Genomic DNA, 24,619 nt, shown 5'->3' on the forward strand with positions numbered 1-24,619 from the left:
AATTTCCAGGAAACTATGGTAGTTGGTTAGTACTGGTACTATATTGCCAGAAAAATTTGTTTAATCATTAAGATGGCAGTGAACTGTGAAGACTACCACTGGAACAAATGTCTTGACTTTTGATTGAAGTTTTTGTTAAAGATCAATTTGACAACTTCAGCAATTGTGAGCAAAAGAAAGTATTTTCTCATATACTATGAGTATATAACTGATAAAATTGCTGTTGAAAGATGGTGTTAAAATGGCCAAAAATGCAGGAAATCGCGCTCTCGATTCCAAAATTTCAGGGGGTGGTGGAGGGGTGGGGGGGCATGCATCCGGTAAAAACCCTAGCCCAGGCTCTCATTCTTCAGCACCCAGCCCTTTTTCAAGTCTAGATACAACACTATATCACTATATCAGCATTACGCTAATGTTTGAACATGGGTCAAATGTTGAAGTTAACAGCCTGGACATTCTAAAGTTATGTGAATCAACTGGGCATAAGAGAATTACATTAGTGTTTGATTAAGTCTTATTTTAAGACATGATCTCGGGAGTATGCATACCTAAATACAACGTGGCGCTTATCTGACTAACTGTTGATATTTTTCCTAAATTCATTCATTTTGAGGAGTCTTGCAATTATGCGTTTTGTTCTTTATACGCCTTTGAACATATCATTTCTAAAAAGTCATAGACCTTGAGCTGACAATTGACCCTGCTCCCCCCCCCCCCCCCCAGGGGGAATTTTCAGCACTATGATTTTCTTAAACCTTATGGTAGTTGGCATTCACAGACAAAAGTTTGCAAGTTTCCGTTGGGGCTTTAACGAGTTACGGCGATTTAAAATACGTTACCATGCAAATTTTCATTTAATTCACCATTTATGTGAATTTAATATTATAAACATGCCTGTTGTACAATTAATCGTAATAAACAAGACATTTAGATATGTTTATGTATTTAAAATTGAAATTATCATATGTTCATATCATTTTAGGTGAACAGATGTTATGTTTTATCCGTAACTTACGTTACTCTTTTTGAAATTACTAGAACATAGAAATATATCAACAATGATGACTTTTTAAGTTGTAAAATACTGATAATGGCCAATACACAGTTCAGTAATTAAATTTATATATAATAAAACTGTCCCTAGAATTAACTTATTCAATACGTCACATATGATACGTTACCTTTCCGAAATATGTGTTAAAGAAAAAATATTTAAAATTTTGGTATTACCTATATGGTTGGGATTTTAAAAAAATTATACATTGGACTATAAATAAACATCACCAGACATGAACAACAGTATCAAATAAATGTATATAGATTTTATAATTCAATATAAATATTATTTAAATGTATATTAAGAATATATAGCTCTTTGAATGTACCAGTATGACTCCATATCATAATTGTCATTAGTATAATTAAATAACATAGACTCCGCAATGCAAAGCAATATTAGTCCTAAGGTATGAGCTCTGACGACTAAGTGTGATTGAGCTTGAAGTGAAAATGGTATTCACTATACCAGGGTCGACACTCTTATTAGGGACAGAAGAGGTTTCTAACGCTAAAAGGCAGATGGCCTTAGATTTCGGTTGTTGATGATAAATACAACTGCATTCAACAGAGTCTGGTCGAGAGGAGATACTCCTCGTAAACGAGTGATCCTCCTAGCCATGTGATGTCGATCCTCCTCGCTGATTTGCTGTTTCTCCTGTGACCTCTGACAGTGACCTTGGTAACCATTAACAGCATTCTCACTACACTCCCCCAGCCCTGTTCTATATATAGGGTCATAAGGGCTTGGGAGGCCACAAATGGATTCCTTGCAGAATCAGACATAACAGGGATACCCTGCAGGATGATTAACATGGAGGTTTTGCCAGTAACGATTATACATCTAATGCAAAGCAGACCACAAGTACTTCCTTCTTTAACAGACGAGATTCCCCAATGGATGGTTAATTACTATACTGAAGCAGTTATTCCACACATATCTTATAATAACAAAACTTAAGGTCATGGGATACCCTGACCCAAGTTCATAAACCTCCGGGATGCCTGGAAAAAAATACCAAATTATTAAGGCCCTGGGATACCCAGAGCAAGGACCATAATACTGACAATAATGTATGCCAGGTGATACACATACTGCATTAGTTCATAAACTCTTAGGTTGCACGGTGAAATGTACCAAATTATTACCATGCTGGAATACCCATACTAATGTGTACTATGGGATACTCATTCTGACCTAAATTTCTAAAACACAGTCAAGATACCTAGCAAAACATACACATCTGAGAAACTTGGGTTTTCTTGAAAGTTTGGCGGACGGATGGACATAGCTTCTGCATCTTTCACAAGGATAAACCTGGGATACCCAGGAAGCTGGGAAGACTTCAAACAGATGGACACAGTTTCTGCGTCTATTGCTGGACTGGGCTTTGCCTGTGCTGACACATATCTAAACGAGGATCTAAAGTAAATGATCCAAGACCCGAAGCCCCTTTCCTAGGCCTCCAGCCCCAGAATCTCTATTGTTTAAACCAGAGAGGTCCCGCAACAAGTCCCGAAATACCAATACCCATCTGGAAGGGACTCGTGTTTCAACCCAAGTACAAAGGATGCTGTGGTTACATAAAGGCTGCACAGCCATATCTACCATCAATTTTAGAGACTGCAGTCTCACACTGGAGATAAGTTGATCCTGCCGCCACTTAACCAAATCCACACGTCCAATTACTGAGTAAGGGTAAGCAAGCCAAAACCAGACCAATAAGTGAGACTCTGGCACAACGTGCCCCTACTGGTCTATCCATCAGAACAGGAGACCTGAACACATCCCATAGACCCAGCCCCTCCAAGTCGATGTTTCTATAATTGTGTAAAGCCATAGTTTCAGGAGCAAGGTCCATACAGTAATTGTTGTCATAACCCAACCATTTCCCCCGCAAAGTGCACAGTAAGGGTAGTGTAAACTACCAACCTCGGAATGAAGGAATTAGTAAAATAGACATGAAGGACACTGATCCCCAAACAACGACAATGCAGTTTGCGACGCAGTACAAATATTGCTCAACATATATTTGTTCCATAGTTGCTGTCATGGAGATGGACTTGATGTACATGCACTTAGGTTAAATGCAGGAAGGTGGAACCCTGTTAGAGAAGGTGGTACCGAATACAATAAGGTTTCTAGTGGGGGCAACGACCAGACCTGTATGCCCTCATGACCTAGACAAATGCCCTCATGACCTAGACAAAACAATGATAGACTGACTGTTGGTACCCAACATAATTAAAAGGCAACTGCTCAGTTTGATTGAAAGCCAGTACTCTAGCGGGCTTTTGATGTTGATGTTGAATAGGGTTGATAGTATGAGGTCCAGAAACCTTTGGAAGGAAGTGGCCTCCGAACTTCACACAAGTGGCTTGACTTTTAGTAACAATATTCCCCAATAGTGTTATTTGTCTCTGACCTTAGGTTCTCTAGAAACCAGTTGAGGTTCAAATGACTGGAAATCAAATAGATCCTCTGTCTGGCATAAACTTGTCAATTGGTAACGGAATTCACCCATAAAAGTTTAAAGTCCCATATTTGCCATCAAAAGAGTTATATAGTTTTGTAAGAACTTGCCTTCAGACTGGGCAATCAAATGCACTTTACTTTACCTACTAGTGTTACATTAATTTCACTTGCAGAATATCCTATTTTGAGGCAGTTCCTATAATTGTCTTATTGAACTACCATCAATATATACATACCGTATTAAAGAAAGTCACAGTATTCCAGTCATGACCATTACCGGCTCCATAGAAGATACATGTACATGGTATATTTACTTAAGGATACAGTTGAGATTGACAACATGTTGGATGAAGTCTATGTTGATGAAAGAATCTACTGTACATTCAAAACAATCACAGTTACAACATACAGCAGTTAACAAAATGTAAAATTTGTGTGCATAAACATGCACAAGATTTCTAAATATGCCTGTTTCAAATTCATCATCTTTATAGAGCACTGTGTTGGGCAATGTCTGTATATATTTTAAGTATGTCACTAAAATGTGCTTAAATAGCTGAATATATATATATCAATTGTTTGAAAAATGTATGGGTGCGTAGTGTTCTCGTGAAGGTGTAATCATGGACCATGTAAATTAGGTTCTAGAATGTGTTTAGAATTGAAAGCAAAATATTTAAAACCAAAAAAAAAATCATTGTAAGTTTGCTATTTTTCAAAGATAAAGTATATGTTCACAATACAGAATACATGAAAATGTATAGCTTATATGTTAGGTAACGTACGACGTAAATTGTAACGTAGACTGTTTTTTTTAAATACATGGGTTTAAAGTTAAAATACAAAGCTATGTTAAAACATATTTTGATTGAATTGTAGATATGCTTTTTCTAAGTGGTACAGTATATTTAAGGTAACAGAACACAAGATATATAGTTAGTTTGTTCGGTAACGTAAATTGTAACTTAATTTGACAGATTTATACGTGTTTTAAGTTAAACCTTCAGTTTGAAATGCAAAACTATACTGTTGAGAACAGAATTGTATTGTTGTTGATGTTTTTTTTCAACTGATAAAAGTGTGTTTAAAAGAAAATGAAGACATACAATATAATTTGTATGTTTGGTAACGTAAAATGTAATGTAGAATTCAATGTAAGACATCTTACAAGTTAGAGGTTTGTTGATAAATAAGTACATAGTTGTATTACATGTAACTAAAGAATGTCAATATAAAATTGATAGAACATTTTAATGAAAAACATGTTTGAAGTAGGTATGATTGAAAATTAGCATATTTTGGAAGAATGACGTTACATTTTAAGAATCGCTAAAAGTATGCTTTACCTTAACTTATACTAGCAATCTATATATCATTATCGCATAGTGCGGCAATTTTCCTTTGATCTTTGCAGCATGTTATACATAGTAACACACATTATTACTACAAAACTGTGCTGATATCTTACAAAACTGTTGCGATATATATTAACACGGAAATCTCTATGGAGTTTCATAAGAAAAAAGTGTTCCGATATATATCAGCACAGTAAAACTGTTCCGATATATATCGGAACACTTTTCTCTATGAGGTCCTATCAAGGGTATAATTTTTTCTTTCAAAGAAAGATGATTTAGCTCCAATTTACAGTTCACAGAGAAAGAATTGTCACAAACACCTACATTTATAAAGTAAAAGAATAAATAAACTAGAATATTTCAAAAACTTGATAGTTATTGCCAAATTCAGAAATACATGAAATATATGAAATTCTGAGATTTCTCAAATGTTTCTTTCTTGATTTTTTTTACAAACAAAACAACAAGTTTTACAATATGTCTGGCCAATGAAATGCAAGATTTAAACCAATGCAGAAATTTGTTGGGTACTTTTATCTGGGGAACCATTTTCTAAAACAGAAATTTTAGTGTTTCAGTCAGCGAGGCGCAGAAAGGGAATCAAATAGTAAAATAATAATAAACAAATTTAAATGAAAATAATATATAAATCTTAATGATAAACTATGCGATAAAACAGTTATAATATGTAATGCTCGTGTGTTACCAGGATATATCAGAGCTAGGGGTACATCTCGTTATTTTTCTCTTCACATATCTGTCTCGGCCTACCGGCCTCGACGATATGTGCAGAGAAAAATACCCTCGATGTACCCTAGCTCTGATACATCCTGGTAACACACTCTCACACATACTATAACTATTACTTGTTTTTGCTGAACTTTGAACTTTTTAACAGTAACTTCAATTTCTAATTACCTGGTCATCTAAATTTGCAATAAAAACTTCATGTCAAAAATGTTTTTTTTTAGGGTAACTTATCTTTTTCCGATATTTTTCTTCTTTAAACATCACGTTTTAGATATTGAAATTTAATCAAATTGCAGCATCTAGTATACACCTTGTAATAAAATATGCAAACTTGAAATGATTTACTAACATAATGGTACCATTTGTCTGTAAAAATTGATGAAAAAATAATTGGTTTTGAGGGTAACGTATTTTAAGGTGTTGTTACGGAGAAAAGCCCCACTCGCCAGTTGCAAACTTTATGCCAAAATGTTCACCACACATTGGAGTTTCAAAAAAATATGTTCCACAAAATTCCCCCTGGGGGGGGGGGGGGGGGGGAAAGCAAAACCCCTTCTGGCTCATAGTCTATCACTATTATATACGCGCAGCATTTCGAAACTTGCTTATAAGGTTTCGTTATAAGGTTTCTCCAAAAAATATATGGCCAGTTAACAGTAAAGAACTTATATAAGACACACATTAAATTTTCGTATGCATGGAATCTTCCCTTTTATGAATTTTCGTTTCACGTCAGCCATGGTAAAAAGTTTATAAATGAACATAGATTCTATATACATTTACTGAAACAAGCAAGCATGACCATATGCTTTTAAGTTAATGTTTTAAGTGACAATAATCACAAATACGGCGGCGATTTCGAAATTATTATTTTTCTGCAGATCTATATGTAACTAAAATGTACGCGGATCTTTTTACTGTCATTTATCTTGTTCGAAACAGGTACCTTAAAAGTAGCAAAAACATGTTTTAAATGCAGGAAAACGCACCGAATGACACCCTCGAAATAAAAATTCCCGGGGGAGCCCCGAACCCCCTCCCCCCCCCCTTTTTTTACCTCTGGCTACGGGCCTGAAGACAGGCAAATGCAAAAAATGAAAGTAAAGATTATACACAAGATACGACTGAGATAAAAGTTTAAATTTCCCGGGTAAACCAAGTCGAACTCAACAACTCGGCAATCGGATAACCTACGGTCTTTATCACCGAAGGATGTGAAACTGTCAAATGGCGTCCACTGACGATCCAAATAAAGTTGCAGACACTTCTTTTATTGAAGAGACCGATCATCACTACGTAAAGCAAAATGGCAAACCAACAAAAAAGTCGAAGGTAGTTTTACGTATTCATAAAACCACTTTCTGTCATAGATATACGATATAAAGAAGTTAGTGCAAGTTTTTTTTTTTATAGTTTGATAGCAATACAGTAGTAAACATTGGTGGGTGGGGTATGATATTTTTGTATAGAACGCAAAACTTCTTTTATCAAAATAACATGGCCGTAACGTGTCTGTATTGAATATGTGTAGAAGGCCAATAAAATATTGATTGTAACTGAACAGAAGTCAGGGTTGTTATTTTTTAGACTTCCAGTCTGAGGAAGCTTGAATAGCCTGGAGTAACCAGTATTGGTGGGGATAAGGATTCATCTCCTATGCATTTGTCTAAACTTGGGTTAAATATATCAAAATGAACTTATTTTGATACATTATTTACTTGTGCATCCTAAAGAGATCCAAAGCTTTTAAAACCAGCTTTCAATTTAAAATCAGAGCCATTTTAATAACATGACCCCTATAAGCGGTATGTCTAAATGCCGTCACCTGAATCAGTGTACTCATAGTCCATATGGTTAAGTGATATTAAAATGGAAAAGTATGTCCAAAACATTAAAGTTATCATAAAAGCAATACTTCCTTATCATGAGAATGAATGTATTTACTGGGATTTGCAATATTTGTAACAAGTAAGGTTAACCATAGCACTGGCAGTGAAAACCACCATGCAGTCTAGCCTCCATTTGCAAGCAGCAGTATAAGAGGTGGATGATGGTGACATCCTTTGTGGTTACATTCTCCAAATTGAGAGAATACAAATGAGATGCAACTATTTAACTGCAATCTTTCCATTTCTGGCAGAAAAACAAGATTTCTTTACATTCACATGTGAAACAAATGGAGGTAAAACAGTACTTTTTAAAACAAAAATATATAAGAAGATGAAATTTTGGGAATACCCTGTATGCTAATTCTGGGTAATGCATATTATTTTAACATATATTTATAATTTTGGCAGATCTTGAAACTACATCATACAAAATATTGTTTCAAATGGTTAAAAAGTGTGGGAAGTGGAGGAGATTTTGTAACAGTGGTAAAAAGTAATAAGAAATTCATGAAAATTTACACATGGGTATTTTAAATCATCATTACTTTTTATTTAAAATCACATTTTGCAAAACTTTGACCGCTGTGATGTAGTTAATAAGTTTACTTAACCAGTGCAAAATCTTATTATGTCATACGACTCCCTGTTCAAACAAGGAGGATGCTTAAACAAAATACACCGATTCTGGTGCCCCACTGATTCAGGTAACTGTACGATAATAACCTGCTTTCAAGAATGACACTCGCTCAGTGCCACATGAGTTAGACACTTGTTGCACCATTACAGTAAACCTGATGGAGTAGAAAATATCAAGGGCCCTACCAGGGATAAAATCCAGGAGCTCGTGATCTGTATGCTGTTTTCTCATATTCTCAGTCAGGGGTCTAAATGTTGTTTTATTCCCAACAGTAACAGGTTAACCATCTCATAAACAGCATTTTGGTGTAAATTTGTAGAAAATTCACTTGTTTTTCAGTTTCAGATGGAGCCATGAGAAGTTATAGAAATTATCTGGATTTATTGTTTTGATACAGTATTTGATACCAACCCCATACCTCAGAAATTTACCAACCCTTTCCTCAGAAATTGACCAAGAGTTTCTTGTATTTCCGTGGATTTAGATTTGACTCTTCAGCACAAGCAACTTGTAGAATTTAAATCATTTAAATTAACATGGTGCAATGAAGAGATATATTCTGTAGTAAAAGCATGAAGAAATATGACAATAGCATAATGAATAATTTATGGCAATTTTGCCTACCCCACTAGAAAAAAGTAAGGATTTTTTTGAAAATTCAGTAAAATGCCAGTATTTTCATCCATTTGCATTCAAATCATTTGAAATTTCCAGTGTGTCAGTTTTGTCCCATACCTGTCTATAAAATAACAAACATTTTATCATTTGACAACTTTAAGGCAAAATATAAGAATATGAGAAACCCTGAGAATACAAGAAAAAGGGATATATAGTATAGATATTGATCTTCCTAAAATACTAATTGCAAGTTCTTGAAGCTCATTACTTTATCCTATATGCTTTATCTGCGAAGATTATTAAAAGCTAATTTCCTCAGATATCTTTGCTTTAGATCAATGTAATCAAAGGAAAAAATGTCTGATTAAAGTAATAATTAACTCTAGGTAAAATGCCTGTGAAAATCAGTCAGTATTCATCATTGAAAACAAAAGTGCATATATATATATATATATATATATGCAAAGTTTCATTATAATCTCTGCTTATTTAAAACAGCAACAGCAAAAAGAAAATTTAGGATTTTAAATAGAAAAAGTGGAAACTCCACAGGTCGCTCAACACAACAAAAACGAAAATGTTGCAGGCTCGGTTTAATTGAGCCTCTTCATGGACGGTAGTGGAAATTTTTATGCATGCTACTGTCCACGCCCTCTAGCCCCGGGTTGAGCAGAACTCAACATTTACACAGTCTAACTTCAGTCTTAAAACTTTGCTGAATATGGGCTGTCTAGTTTCAAAAATTTATTTCCTGTCTTAGTATGTAATTAAATGCTGCCTGTGGTATGGAAAAGAATTATAATTGCAAATACTTACATAAGCATCAATGATATAGTATCTAGATTACATTTGTAAGGGCCACAGCAGCGGATTAGTTAAGGTCGCAGACTTAGAATCTCAGCGCTGTTGGTTTGAAACCTTGCTTTGGGTGTAAAATTCTATCATGTGATGAAGCCATCTAGCTGATGATGGGTCGTCGGTGGTTATCAGTGGGTCACTTCAAGCTGTTATTTTAGTTTTCCTTTCTATTTATTCACATCCTGCTGGATGTCCATTCTGCAGCTTTGTGACAGCTCACTTTCTTGTGTATCTTAAAAGTAACTATTTTGTACTTGGATGCTGTATGTCCTTTCCAGCAGAGTGGTGTGAAACTTTTATTCTACAGAGCTCCATTAAGTACCTGTGATACTAACATGACTTTAAAACTAGACTGAACCTGTCCTGGTACTGCTTTAATTTGTCATCAGCAATATAACACTGTTGATTCTTTCTCACCAGTTTGTATTTTGAGTGCACTAAGCTATTAGCACACAGGTTAATTATGGCAGCATCCCAGACTGAAAAACAAGATAAGTAACAACAGTCTACAGAATACAATGTGCTGTTATTAAGTAGAATTGACTAAATGGGAATTTTTTACTGATTACTTTCTTAGATGAGTGGGTCACTTACAAGTTCCATAATTATAAAAATACAGTCATGTTTAAATGAATTTTGAAGTTTTCTGTTAGCCCAGATTAAATTCTGAAACTTGTACATAATATATACCAAGTGGTGCAAATTTTGATTTAAATAATGTTTTCTATTTAATTGTCATAGAAAATATTGAGAAATGGGCATCTGAATGTTACTTAGAAAATATCAATTAATGCTGGCTTGTTTAATAGTAACCATTTACTGTTTTGATTAATAACACAATATCTTATGATCAGTTACATTTACAATACCAGTAGTAGTAACACCCTGCCAGCTGTGTTTCTGTGTGTGAATAACGTACTACCTGTAGTCTGTACTTAAGGAAAAAATCTCTTTTTCACCCAGAAGCTTTAAAGATACACTAGCCTTTCTTTCCCTTTTATTTAGTAGACTGTCTTTTAAGTAGACAGAAGACTGTAAAAAGATTTAAATGAAAACAGAGACCTACTGAGCTTTATAATTAAATAGTTACTTTTTTCTTATAAAACTTCACAAATATTCATTACTTAATATGATAGATTCTCAGTTGCAGTTCTTCTAAATGATCAGTTTAAATAAAGTAATTTCCCACTGATATTTATACTTAGTAATAGTCTTTGATCATAATTTGGAATATGTGGGTTTTTTTGTGTATGTCATTACAGACAGATGTTGATCAGTAATTTATTGCATCTGTGTAATAGAATGTAGGGAGTGGTCTTATTGTTTTTGTCTGTGGATGTATTAAATTGCTTCCACATTGATACATCAAAGAATATATAAATTGATCAGAATATTAGAATCAGAAGAAGCTGCATATATCGTATACATAAGGAACATACAACCTCATTTAGAGGTAGCAGAGACCTTGAAACAATAATGGGGTTGAAAGTCCCAAAACTGGCTACTCTAATATAATGATAATAATAATAATAATTTCTAGCCAGCAGAAAGCTCTGGAGCACTTTCCCGGAGTCCCTGTGGTTTTTTCATTACAGGGAGAACTGCTATTATAGTCATATAAAGGAAAAATATACAGTCTTCATCTTTTCATAGTGAGCATGTAATTAGATAAAATAAATTGTAAATTAGGATGTATTTCTTTTTATCAAATAACAGTAATTGTTGCGACAAGTTTACTGTTACAAATGAACTCTTCAAAGCACAGAAAATCACCATAGTAATGTAGTAGAAAAAGTTATAGAAATATGTTATTCAAAATGTTTTGTAGTTTAAAATGACTAATATATAGGATTAGCTATATGAAACAGGAATGTTGTAGTATAACTTGTGATTCAGTAATTGGTCGGATGTTTATCATTTTCTATTATGTCCAAAACAGTGTGGGGGGAAACAAATCTGATACACTTCAGTGACTTTTTGTAAGATTTCCTTTTGAAGATAAAATACTTTATTAAATAACATGTTTAAAAGTAAAGGGGTACATGACACAGGGCACATATTACAACTAAAACAACAACACCAATTTTATTAACATAAAAAGTTTGTTGAGCTTGCATACTGAAAGTGGTTAAATGTAACTTTAATGTGCAGCTTTACTGTGCAGCTTTACTGTGCAGCTTTACTAGGTACTTTAACTGTGCAGCTTTATTGTGAAGCTTTACTGGGTACCTTAAATGTGCAGCTTTATTGTGAAGTTTTTCTAGTTACCTTAACTGTGCAGCTTTATTGTGAAGCTTTACTAGGTACCTTACTGTGCAGCTTTATTGTGAAGCTTTACTAGATACCTTAATTGTGCAGCTTTATTGTGAAGCTTTACTAGGTACCTTAACTGTGCAGCTTTATTGTGAAGCTTTACTAGATACCTTAATTGTGAAGCTTTAGTGTGAAGCTTAACTAGATACATTTACTGTGAAGCTTTACCAGGTTCCTTAACTGTGCAGCTTTATTATGAAGCTTTACTAGATACCTTAACTCACAGTGCTGTTTTATTGTGAAGCTTTACTAGGTACCTTTTCTGTGAAGCTTTACCAGGTTCCTTAACTGTGCAGCTTTATTGTGAAGCTTTACTACCTAACTTAACTGTGCAGCTTTATTGTGAAGCTTCTCTAGGTACCTTTGCTGTGAAGCTTTGCATTTTCCTTTACTGTGAAGCTTTACCAGGTTCTTTTACTGTGCAGGTTATTGTGAAGCTTTATTAGATACATTATCTGTGTAGCTTTATTGTGAAGCTTCACTAGGTACCTTTACTGTGAAGCTTTGCAGGTACCTTTACTGTGAAGCTTTACCAGGTTCTTTTACTGTGCAGCTTTATTGTGAAGCTTTACTAGATACATTAACTGTGCAGCTTTATTGTGAAGCTTTACTAGATACATTAACTGTGCAGCTTTATTGTGAAGCTTCATTAGGTACCTTTTCTGTGAAGCTTTGCCAGGTACCCTAACTGTGCAGCTTATTGTGCTTTAGCTGTTAAAGTTATTTCTTTTGTTGATGTTTGTAGTGCATTTGCCACACATATGATTCAGACATGTCCTGTTAAGACATTTCATATTTCCGACTTCTCAAACCAAAATCTTAAGCTGTTCTGTGTAATACATTACTTTGTCCTTGCTGTTGAATAATTTGTGGTATTCAGGTCAATAATATTCAAGTTTAGGCACTAGGCAGTCAGGCCAAAAATATGATACTGACTTAGCATCCAACTTGACTGTCTGAAGAACAGTTAGTACTATTCTACGCACCCCTGTGTCAGCATCACACCTTCATTAAAGTTTTGTGTGCATGTTCATTTTTCAGTTTTCATTATTCATTGCATGTATTGGATTGAAACTTTACACAAGGCTTCCACCTACTGAAATAACCAAGTAAGATGACTCTTGCTTGCATGTTATTGAAATTATGGCCTTTTTTAACTTGGAAAATTTGTTTTTCTAAGTTTTGCATGCAATTATTAAGCTGTATCAACAGTTACTGTATTTATTGGATTGAAACATCACACAATGCTTTCCATCATCGTTCTTGCTTGAACTTACTGAAATTTTGGCCCTTTTTTAACTTAGAAAAATTTGGGTGAAGGTTTGCATGCAAGTTGTTATCATTACAATATCATTATATATCAATTAACGCAGTCAGTCAAACTGTAGTAATTACAAGCACTGGTTCTTGCTTCCAGACAAAATTATTGGCAGCCCAATGAACTTCCAATAAATTTGCAGATTTCAGAAACCCTGCTTCAGACTTAAATGGCATATAGGCAGATAGTGAAGAGACCATGTGCAAGCAAGCACATGATCCGGATCAATTGTTCAAAGGTCAAGGTCACAACAAGGTCAGATCTGTCAGTCATATTTGTGTCCAGACTGTATAACTTAATTACCATTAATGATCATTGAGCAAAAAACATTATTAAAATATGTCTGAGGTGACTTTACTTATATCAGTACATTGATATAATGTATTTTAAGTACAGAAAAAAGCTATTTGCAAGTTTGCAGAGAATTATTAAGTCCTAGCTCTTTTACAAAACACAGTTTTTTAACAATTTAACTGACATAATTTTATCCAGAAAATGTTAAGAAGTTGTTTTCAAACATTGAATTCTGCTGCAGTTTTATTGAAATTCTTTAATCTTACTTCAAATGAAATAAATAAACCTAAAAATTGTCAGGACACATAAATAAATTAATATCTTACCTGTCGGAACAATTTTGGTAAAGTTGAATTGATATACATGACTAAAGGCCTCACTAGTACTGACAAATGAAATAAACATGCCCAGCAGTGTTGGTAACATTTTCACTTAATAATGATTTACAGAACTCGCCCAGTGTTTAATTATTGATCGTTATTCCGATTTTTGCCTATCCTAACATGTAACAATTGATCTGTAGCCTTGGCACATTGTTTGTCTTTTCCTTAGGTTTCTTCAAATAACACCCAGTAGAATTTATCGTATGAAATGGACCACTTTATTGAAATTAGAATGTAAAATTCAAAAGTCAGTTTGATTATAAAAGCAATTTTGAGGATATAGCCGAAGTCTGGGTGTTAAGGAATCAAAGGTTTAACGTTTATTTAAAAATATGGATATTGTCAGACAACATAAAAAGCTTTACGAGTTTATCTCTTGTTTTTGGACAGAAATTGCTATTGTCTAGAACCTTTAATTAGCAAAAGTGGCTTTTCTGTTTTAAATCTTTGTCATGCAATGCTAATTTAGCCCAGTCTGAATCGAAAGGTTAAAAGAACAGCATGTAAGTTTTTGTTACATAAAGTTTCTGTGTAAATTTCTGGCTATCTGTATAATCAACTTAATATCTTAAGGTAGCGGACAGTGTTTCTGTTAAGTAATAGTATGTACAAAACGAAGAACAGTTTGGATTTTAAAAAAAATGGGATTTGATTAAGAACAGTAAGACAATTAACTGATCCTGAACTTTTGCAATGTAAAATCAAATCTTTTGGAATAAATTGAAGAAAACTGTAATTTCATTTCTGTACTACAGTTTTATGTGCACAATTAAAACAGTTTGTACCACATGATGAAAAACAGTAAAAGTTATCAATTGTATATTTTATGCAATTTTGTTTTGATTTTATTGGAAAAGAGCAATTTTCATTAAGTGATAAAGTAAAAAAAAAAGGTTGTATGGTACTTATTACCAATAAAAATTTTTCTCTAAAAAATATTTTAGAATTTTAATCTGTTTTTCATATGGCAGGTTTGAAAGAATACAGTGCCTTAGCTGTTGCAATTATAAATGGCTGTTTGTTCTACAGAAGCTGACTGTCTTGTAAGAACTTGAATGATAAATTAATATCTATTTTGAATTTAACATTATTTAAAAGCCAATTTTTTCTCTTTGTTATGTTAGACAACAACAGTTTTTTCATTTGATAAAACAGTTCACTATTTCTATGACATAAGTTTGATGTATCAAAATCATTTCTGTGAAACTCGGGCAGAGAGTTTTCAAGACCTTATATTTCAGTGTTCATTTCTAGTGACATGAGACAAATTCTGCGCTTTTAAGGAGAGATAAAAGCCTCATAGAACTGTGCAGTGATCAGCCTTACAAAGTGGTTAATCTTCAGGCAGCCAATATTTCTGAGACAAGTCTTAACTTTTAAGTGTTAGCTTTATTAAATCAGTGTCTATATTAACTTTGAGAAGAAGGAAAGTTGATTATAAGTACGGGGATTAAAGATACTTTTAAGAAGACAGTTCTATGAGAAGATGTTGGCCGCCTTGCAATTCAGTTACAAATGATTTGTCTTGTTCAGTTTCGTCTTAAATCTATGGAAGAAACATGGATCAATCTTGACACGGTAAGTGCACAGAATTTTATAGGATAGGGTTTGTTTTAGTGTAAGAATTCAATTCTATTGAGAACATTGGATTTAAGAATTTAAAGGCACTGATCTCCATATTTGGCTAAAAAATAATCTTTCTTTCAAATTGAAGTTTGGTCATATTATGAACATTAGAATATGAATTTTTGTTTCTAAAATATTTTTAAAATTCCAAATCAAGAAAAAAAGATGACCGTCGTGAATCGAACCCCGGACCGCCGCGGCAATAAAGACATTTTCCGTCGTCGTAACCAAAAGCGCTATAGCTGAAGAAGTGAATAATGACTTCAAAATATATATATTTATAATCGAGACAGTTTACCTGGAGTAAAAGCATGACAAACGCTTTTCGATTTTCATCGTAAAAAGTAGTAAAAACAGCAAATTCTCATGTGTTTCCGTAACATAAAGTGTCAGTAATTAAGTTTTAAAGCCTTCTAAGGAAATATAGCATTTATTTCAAGATATCTAAAAAAAAATTTTTTTGTTGTCAAACGATCAGGTCAGGCATGCTACTTTAACTTTTTTTGTTATTTTTTATTAAACATTCATCCTTAAATATAACTCATACTGAAGTCAAAAACACAGAATCATTCAATTCTAAGTTAATATAGATTAGGAAGACTAGCTGTTACATTTCAGAGTCAAAATGAGTTCAATATAAGCGATTACAGCAAAACTCAAAAGTATACCAACTTGTGAACAGTCAGCCTTACAAACAACATTTTAAATCAAATTTATGAAATTAAAAAACTTCAAAAAACTATACATTATGTCGGACATTAAATATTCTAACTCAAAACTACTGTATTTGAGTAATTTATAATACAAATATATTTAAAGATTGATTGATAATTAGAAGTATTATGAAAAAAGATGTTAGAGAAAAAACATTATATGTAGAGCTATTGCATTCAGCCTGGCGTTAGTATTGCCGTTGGTTAAAGTTTTTGATGAAGTCAAATATCTCTGTTACTATCAAAGCTATTGACTTGAAACTTAAATAGTTATTTACTATCAAAGTCTACACCAGGAGAAACAATCCCCATAGCTCTGATTTGAATTTTTACAGAGGTATGCCCCGTTTTAATTTAGAATTTTTTGGTTAAAGTTTTGGATAAAGTCAAATATCTCTGTTACTATCAAAGATTTTGGCTTGAAACGTAAAATAGTTGTTTACTGTCAATGTCTATACACCAGGAGAAACAATCCCCATAACTCTGTTTGAATTTTGACAGAGTTATGCTCCTTTTTAACTTAGAATTTTTTGGTGAAACTTAAAATAGTTATTTACTTTCAAAGTCTATACACCAGGAGAAACAATCCCCATAACTCTGTTTGAATTTTGACAGAGTTATGCCCCTTTTTAACTTAGAATTTTTTTGTTCAAGTTTTATAATTATAACGTCCATTACCTCTGTTACTTTCAAAGCTATTGACTTGAAACTTAAAATGGATATTTACTATCAAAGTCAAGCGTGCTGTCTAAAGGACAGCTCTTGTTTATCAAGGGTACACTTTTAGGTTTAAACAAACTAAATATTCAACTCCCTAGACTGCTACACCATGTTGTATCAAACTCATCTTATTCATGTAAAAAAGACAAACGAAGCTTCGCAAACAAACAATTAATGACACGTGAGCGTAATTGGCTTCAGGTCGTAAGCAGGATCATTGAGTGAATAACTGCACGTGTTGTTTTCACACATACAGTGGCAGACGATAGTTAATTGAGCGAATACAAGGGTGTGCAACTTTTCGCACCAGCGTTTGGCAGACTGGAGATAACCCATGTCAAAATACGGTATAGTAAATTTCAAAGCTGCATGGGGATTGAAAATTTTACGATATCTGGTTAAAATCGGGAAAAAGTCGGGAAAAGTATGAAAGTTCGAACCAATTTGGGTACGAAACTAGTAGAAGTTATCATAGCGTAGTGTTATTTCTTGAGCGCTGCAGCGCCCCGCCCTGCCCTTTTTAACTGCCGCCATGCTGCCCTTAAAATGCGCCCTCCTGCCTTTGATCTTCTGCTTAATCCCACCCTTTATCCTGTAGACATGCCTTGTCAATTTTTCTTATCAGCAAATTACGTCACGGCGAGTGCACATAGGTAACGAGAATCAATGAAGTGTTAAAATTAATTGATAAAGAGTACTGATCCTGTGTACTGTCAAAATGGCGCCAATTAATAAATTGTCCGTAAGCGGCCAGCTAATTACCTAGCACGCGGAATGTGCCCTGTAAGGTTTCTTCATGCAAGCCTTAAATTATAGACCATTGTTTAGTAAAATAATAAGTATATATCAATGCAGTCTGATCCTACCATTATTTCAAATGGAAAATGCACAAATTTTAATGAATTTTGAAAGCAAAAATAAGTTTAGAATGTCCGTTCAGGATTCTAATTTCACCCGATGTCATATGCAATTTTTCCATAACTCCTTCGGAAAAGCTGACAATCGGCGTAATTTTTTATGATAAGTAACATCAAAGTTTGAGGAATTATATATATCTCTGGTTTACCCTAATGGATTAAGTAAAATTAGTAAAAACCAATTTTAGACAACATTCCGAAAATGTACCAGTATCCGGATAGTACATTTTGGACATATTTTTTACAGACGTTTATAGAACTTTTCTATTAATGAAATATTGAAGAAAGTCCTAATCAATTATAACATGAATTTTGATAAATATTAGTTTACAATGTGACCTGAAACAGACCTTTTTATTATGTTTTAACATGATCTTGGTTACAAGCTTATAATATAAACATCTAATGAAATATCTATGATGTTAAAAAGTTAACAATATTTCACTGTAGAACCTTGTATGTTTCGTTGCAAAAACCTTGAAAAAGGTTTGGAAAAAAAGTCTGGAATTTTCAAAAAAAAAAAAAGTCGGGGAAAAAGTCTGGAATTTTACTTGCAGAAAATTGTGGGAACCCTGCATGTCCAACCAATAATAACCAATCTTGCATTGTGACATCCAGAATGCTGCAAGATTTAAGTAAATTGCAAGGTATCATATATCAGCTCTAAAATAGCTTCATGTAAGGAAACACATCATTCTGTACCCTAAATATTATTATGTATTGTCTTTTGTTTTTGAGACATATAAGTTAACTTAATTATATATATATATATAATTATTGATGTTTTGTGACTGATTAACCCTGTCAAATTTCTTAGTATTAATGTATATCAGAAATGTATAAATGACTGTGTAATTGATTTGTTTTTCCATGGCAGTTTTCTTGATTTGAGAAACAATCAATTCGACCATTTCTTCAGCTACCTATCTTGAATGATATATTTCATTTAAAATTTATAACTGGTGTAGATCATGAAAGGATTAATCAATAAGAATCAATTTTGACTTTAAGGTGGCAGTTTTGCTTAATCAGCAAATCTTTAATATATAATCAGATAGAGATTCATTTCTGGCAGCAACATAATAGATTGGTGCCAACAAGATTTTCTGACAGTTTTGCATTTCTCAACCATTTCTGTATAGTTGTGCAGATTCCGCCATTTTTGAATTTCCAGAGCTCAAAGATCTAACCTGTATATATTTATATTGATTGGGCCAAACTCCTGTGATAATCTAAACAGGCTATCATAGGGGGCATATTTGTTTTACAAGTAGCTGATTGTATTCTGGGCCCAGTTGTTCGAAACTTTAACTGGCTGTTAAACTAACCGCTGGTTAATTTATGATTCAAAACACTGGTCTTGACGGAGAAACTAGTATGATATTTTGATTTTATTGTAAAGATTTTTATTTCATACATTTGTTTTTCTAAGTCTCCTAAAATGTCGAAATGTAACCATAAAAGTTAACCAACCGGTAGCTTAATCGCCTGTTAAAGTTTCCAACAACTGGGCCCTGGTTGATTAGACTTTTCCCGTGCTTTGGTGCTGTCAGTATGAAATTGGCGAATATCTAGTTTTATGATTTAATGACCTAAAAGTATGTGGGGATAAAAAACTCTAGGCAGGTGTCAAGTGACAATAATTTAAGTCTCCACATCCCACAGTAGGAATATTCGCTACTCAAAAATTCAATGTCTGACGAAACATGCATCTAGCTGGGATCATAGTGTTTTTCAAATTGTTTTCTGTCATAATTTCACTCTATTTCAGCTGCAGTGTAATGTTTTTTGTATTGCTCACAATGTCCTTACTTGGCAAGTTAATTTTTTTGGAAATTTTGTTCTGATGGAGAAATCCACATTTTATTTGTGTATTTGTGAGCACAAAAGTTTTTCTTTCTTTATGATATTTGTTATAAGATGTCTGTGCATGATACACTGTTGTCTTTCAGCACTTTTGTCATCTTTCTTGATGAACAAGAACATCGGTTGGACAAATTTGCTAAAAGCATATAAATATAAGCAAAACTTAAATGAGAATAATTATTGTTGGAGTTCAGTAAGTAAAAAACTACCTAGTGTCAGAATACTGGTTATATGACCCAGGGAAGTGCCTACGCCTTTAGTATCTTGAACAATGGTTTGGGTCCAATCGCTAAGGTGACTATGTCTTAGACTAGCTGACAAACGATGTAGAATGTCCTTTGTTAAAACGTAGAGCTGGTGAGACCAACTATCTCATATATAGAATTTTCCTCTGGCTACCTTGCCTAAATGATTCATGTACCAATGATTTGTAATTGATTTCTTATTATGAGCTAGACAATTTCAGGGATCAGGCAAATCACTAAATGTTTGAAACTAACAATCTTCAATTAAAAATGATGAGCTCAAACTCCTATAGACTGGAGACTCTATACTTGACTGGTCTTTTTGTTGAAGTTCCCGTCAGACAATGTCTTTGAATCAACAACATACGAGTCCTGTCGCATAGATGCTAGGCCTCTGTCCTCTCAAACTCTATATGATTGCCCTGACTCCTGGATGCTCAGCGCCTATATGCTATCATATGTAGCATTCAACTACCATATACAGGTATATCCCCGATGCCTTGGCTGTACTTGGCCAGTAATGCTGAACCGTCTATAAGCTGGAACTCTCTTACTATCTCAGTAGATTACCAAACTCCGAGTCTCTGTCTCAGCTTCCCAATGCTCAGCCTATGTATTATATGCTATCCTATATAGCATTCAGCTACCCTTAAGGTAAAACTTCTATGCGCTTGCCCTATAGCTCGAAACCTTGTTGAAATTCTGCAACTCTTCTTTAGTCTACAACTTCCAAAGTCTTCTTTTTAATAATTTATCCGCCCTGACAGAGTAACTGCAATAGTCTCCTTATCAAGGTACTGGGATAAATTATTAGTTGAATCCTCGATGTGTCTTCTTCAACCGCTGGATACTGAATGCCTTCTCTGTCATCCATCTACCTATTTATACACCAGCAGACGTGCTATTTTTAGCTCACCTGTCACAAAGTGACAAGGTGAGCTTTTGTGATCGCGCGGTGTCCGTCGTCCGTCGTCCGTCCGTGCGTCCGTGCGTCCGTGCGTCCGTAAACTTTTGCTTGTGACCACTCTAGAGGTCACATTTTTCATGGGATCTTTATGAAAATTGGTCAGAATGTTCATCTTGATGATATCTAGGTCAAGTTCGAAACTGGGTCACGTGCCATCAAAAACTAGGTCAGTAGGTCTAAAAATAGAAAAACCTTGTGACCTCTCTAGAGGCCATATATTTCACAAGATCTTCATGAAAATTGCTCAGAATGTTCACCTTGATGATATCTAGGTCAAGTTCGAAACTGGGTCACGTGGGGTCAAAAACTAGGTCAGTAGGTCTAAAAATAGAAAAACCTTGTGACCTCTCTAGAGGCCATATTTTTCATGAGATCTTCATGAGTATTGGTCAGAATGTTTATCTTGATGATATCTAGGTCAAGTTCGAAACTGGGTCACGTAGGGTCAAAAACTAGGTCATTAGGTCTAAAAATAGAAAAACCTTGTGACCTCTCTAGAGGCCATATTTCTCAATGCATCTTCATGAAAATTGGTCAGAATGTTCATCTTGATGATATCTAGGTCAAGTTCGAAACTGGGTCACGTGGGATTAAAAACTAGGTCAGTAGGTCTAAAAATAGAAAAACCTTGTGACCTCTCTAGAGGCCATATTTTTCATGAGATCTTCATGAATATTGGTCAGAATGTTTATCTTGATGATATCTAGGTCAAGTTCGAAACTGGGGCACGTAGGGTCAAAAACTAGGTCATTAGGTCTAAAAATAGAAAAACCTTGTGACCTCTCTAGAGGCCATATTTCTCAATGCATCTTCATGAAAATTGGTGAGAATGTTCAGCTTGATGATATCTAGGTCAAGTTCGAAACTGGGTCACGTGGGGTTAAAAACTAGGTCAGTAGATCTAAAAATAGAAAAACCTTGTGACCTCTCTAGAGGCCATATTTTTCATGAGATCTTCATGAATATTGGTCAGAATGTTCACCTTGATGATATCTAGTCAAGTTCGAAACTGGGTCATGTGGGATCAAAAACTAGGTCAGTAGATCTAAAAATAGAAAAACCTTGTGACCTCTCTAGTGGCCATATTTCTCAATGGATCTTCATGAAAATTGATCAGAATGTTCATCTTGATGATATCTAGGGCAAGTTCGAAACTGGGTCATGTGCGGTCAAAAACTAGGTCAGTAGGTCTAAAAATAGGAAAACCTTGTGACCTCTCTAGAGGCGATATTTTTCAATGGATCTTCATGAAAATTGGTCAGAATGTTTACCTTGAATATATCTAGGTCAAGTTCGAAACTGGGTCACGTGGGGTTAAAAACTAGGTCAGTAGATCTAAAAATAGAAAAACCTTGTGACCTCTCTAGAGGCCATATTTTTCATGAGATCTTCATGAATATTGGTCAGAATGTTCATCTTGATGATATCTAGGTCAGATTCGAAACTGGGTCACGTGGGGTCAAAAACTAGGTCAGTAGGTCTAAAAATAGAAAAAACCTTGTGACCTCTCTAGAGGCCATATTTCTCAATGGATCTTCATGAAAATTGGTGAGAATGTTCAGCTTGATGATATCTAGGTCAGGTTCATAACTGGGTCATGTGCGGTCAAAAACTAGGTCAGTAGGTCGAAAAATAAAAAACCTTGTGACCTCTCTAGAAGCCATATTTTTCACGAGATCTTCATGAAAATTGGTGAGAATGTTCACCTTGATGATATCTAGGTCAAGTTTAAAAGTGGGTCACGTGCCTTCAAAAACTAGGTCATTAGGTCAAATAATAGAAGAACCTTGTGACCTCTCTAGAGGCCATATTTTTCAATGGATCTTCATGAAAATTGGTCAGAATTTTTTATCTTGATGATATCTAGGTCACATGTGCTCAAAAGCTAGGTCAGTATGTCAAATAATAGAAATAACGATGTCATACTCAGTTGAACACTGGGTCATGTGGAGATAGGTGAGCGATTCAGGACCATCATGGTCCTCTTGTTAGAACTGGTTTCTGATTGGTCTAAATTTAAACATAACGTTTTACAATGAGTACTTGCTCTATCAAATATCTGGTTCCCTTTAACTTTTGTATATGACATAATGCGCGAAGCTGGGACCCAGCCATCCATATAATGAACCCAAATCAGCCACAAATGACCCAAATTCTGTTATTAACAGCAATTCAACAATAATTATAGCAATGATAGCATGGAAAGGGAGTCAAGCGCTTATGGCAAGCCAATTGTCCAATAATTACGTGAACCCTGGTTTACGGTCGAAAAACTAGGATTAACGATCGATAAACTAGGTTTTTCGAACGTAAAACTAAGTTTTTCAAATACTAACCAATATTTTCGAGTGAAAACATCAGATACCGGGCGTAAACCATAGTTTACGCTCGTGAACCCAGGTTTACGTTCGATAAACTAGGTTTCTCGATTGAACTATGAATTTCAGTCCTTATCCTATGTTTACGACAGTAAACTTGGGTTTACGAACGTGAACTTGGATTTACGAGCGTGAACTTTGGTTTACGACGTTATCCTATGTTTTCGCTCGAAAAAATTGGTTAGTATTTGAAAAACCTGGTTTTACGTTTGAAAAACCTGGTTTATCAAATGTAAACCTAAGTTCACGTTCGTAAACATAGGTTCACGCTCGAAAATATAGGTTCAGGTCCGTAAACTATGGTTCACGGTCGTAAACATAGGTTCACATCCGTAAACATAGGTTCATGGCCGTAAACCCATGTTCACGCCTGAAATTCATTGTTGATTCTATAATCCTTGTATATTGACCGTAAACCATGGTTTACGTTTGATAAACTAGGTTTCTCGATTGAACTGTGAGTTTCGGTCGTTATCCTATATTTACGATTGTTATCCTATATTTACGCTCGTAAACCCCGGTTCACGCTCGTAAACCATAGTTTACGAACGTGAACCTATGTTTACGACCGTGAACTGGGGTTTACAATAGTGAACCTATATTAACGAGCGTGAACTATAATTCACGGCGTTATCCTATGTTTTCGCTCGAAAATATAGGTTAGTATTCGAAAAACCTAGTTTTACGTTCGAAAAACCTAGTTTATCGATCGTTAATCCTAGTTTTTCGACCGTGAACTAGGGTTCATGTAATTATTGGACAATTGGCTTGCCATATAGTTACAAATCGATAAACACGGTTTTACGAAGGTAAACTATAGTTCACGGCTTTAAACCTTGGTTCACGCTCGTAAATATAGGTTCATGACCGTAAACATAGGTTTACGGCCGAAATTGATAGTTGATTTCATAATCCTAGTATATCAATCGTAAACCATGGTTTACCTAGTAAACCTAGGTTTCACGATTGAACTATGAATTTCGGTCGTTATCCTAGGTTTACGACCGTAAACTTGGGTTTACGAATGTGAACCTACGTTTTCGAGCGTGAACTATGGTTTACAACGTTATCCTATGTTTTCGCTCGAAAAAATAGGTTATTATTTGAAAAACCTGGTTTTACGTTTGAAAAACCTGGTTTATCGAATGTAAACCTAAGTTCACGCTCGTAAACCCATATTCACGTTCGTAAACATAGTTTCACGCTCCAAAATATAGGTTCAGGTCCGTAAACTATG

At 34.4% G+C, this 24,619-nt stretch overlaps 1 protein-coding gene across 1 annotated transcript in view; it reads left to right on the top strand.

The window, feature by feature from the left end:
- Window positions 1-6,848: 6,848 nt before the first annotated feature.
- LOC123549521 (H(+)/Cl(-) exchange transporter 7-like) overlaps window positions 6,849-24,619 on the top strand; it is a 150,025-nt gene continuing 132,254 nt past the window's right edge. The window contains exon 1 of the mRNA XM_053545268.1: window positions 6,849-6,972. Coding sequence (XP_053401243.1) covers window positions 6,868-6,972 — 105 coding nt within the window. The 5' untranslated portion in view covers window positions 6,849-6,867. The remainder of the gene's footprint in view (window positions 6,973-24,619) is intronic.

Source organism: Mercenaria mercenaria, chromosome 6 (genome assembly GCF_021730395.1).
Source record: "Mercenaria mercenaria strain notata chromosome 6, MADL_Memer_1, whole genome shotgun sequence".
In the NCBI taxonomy this organism is placed as follows: domain Eukaryota; kingdom Metazoa; phylum Mollusca; class Bivalvia; order Venerida; family Veneridae; genus Mercenaria; species Mercenaria mercenaria.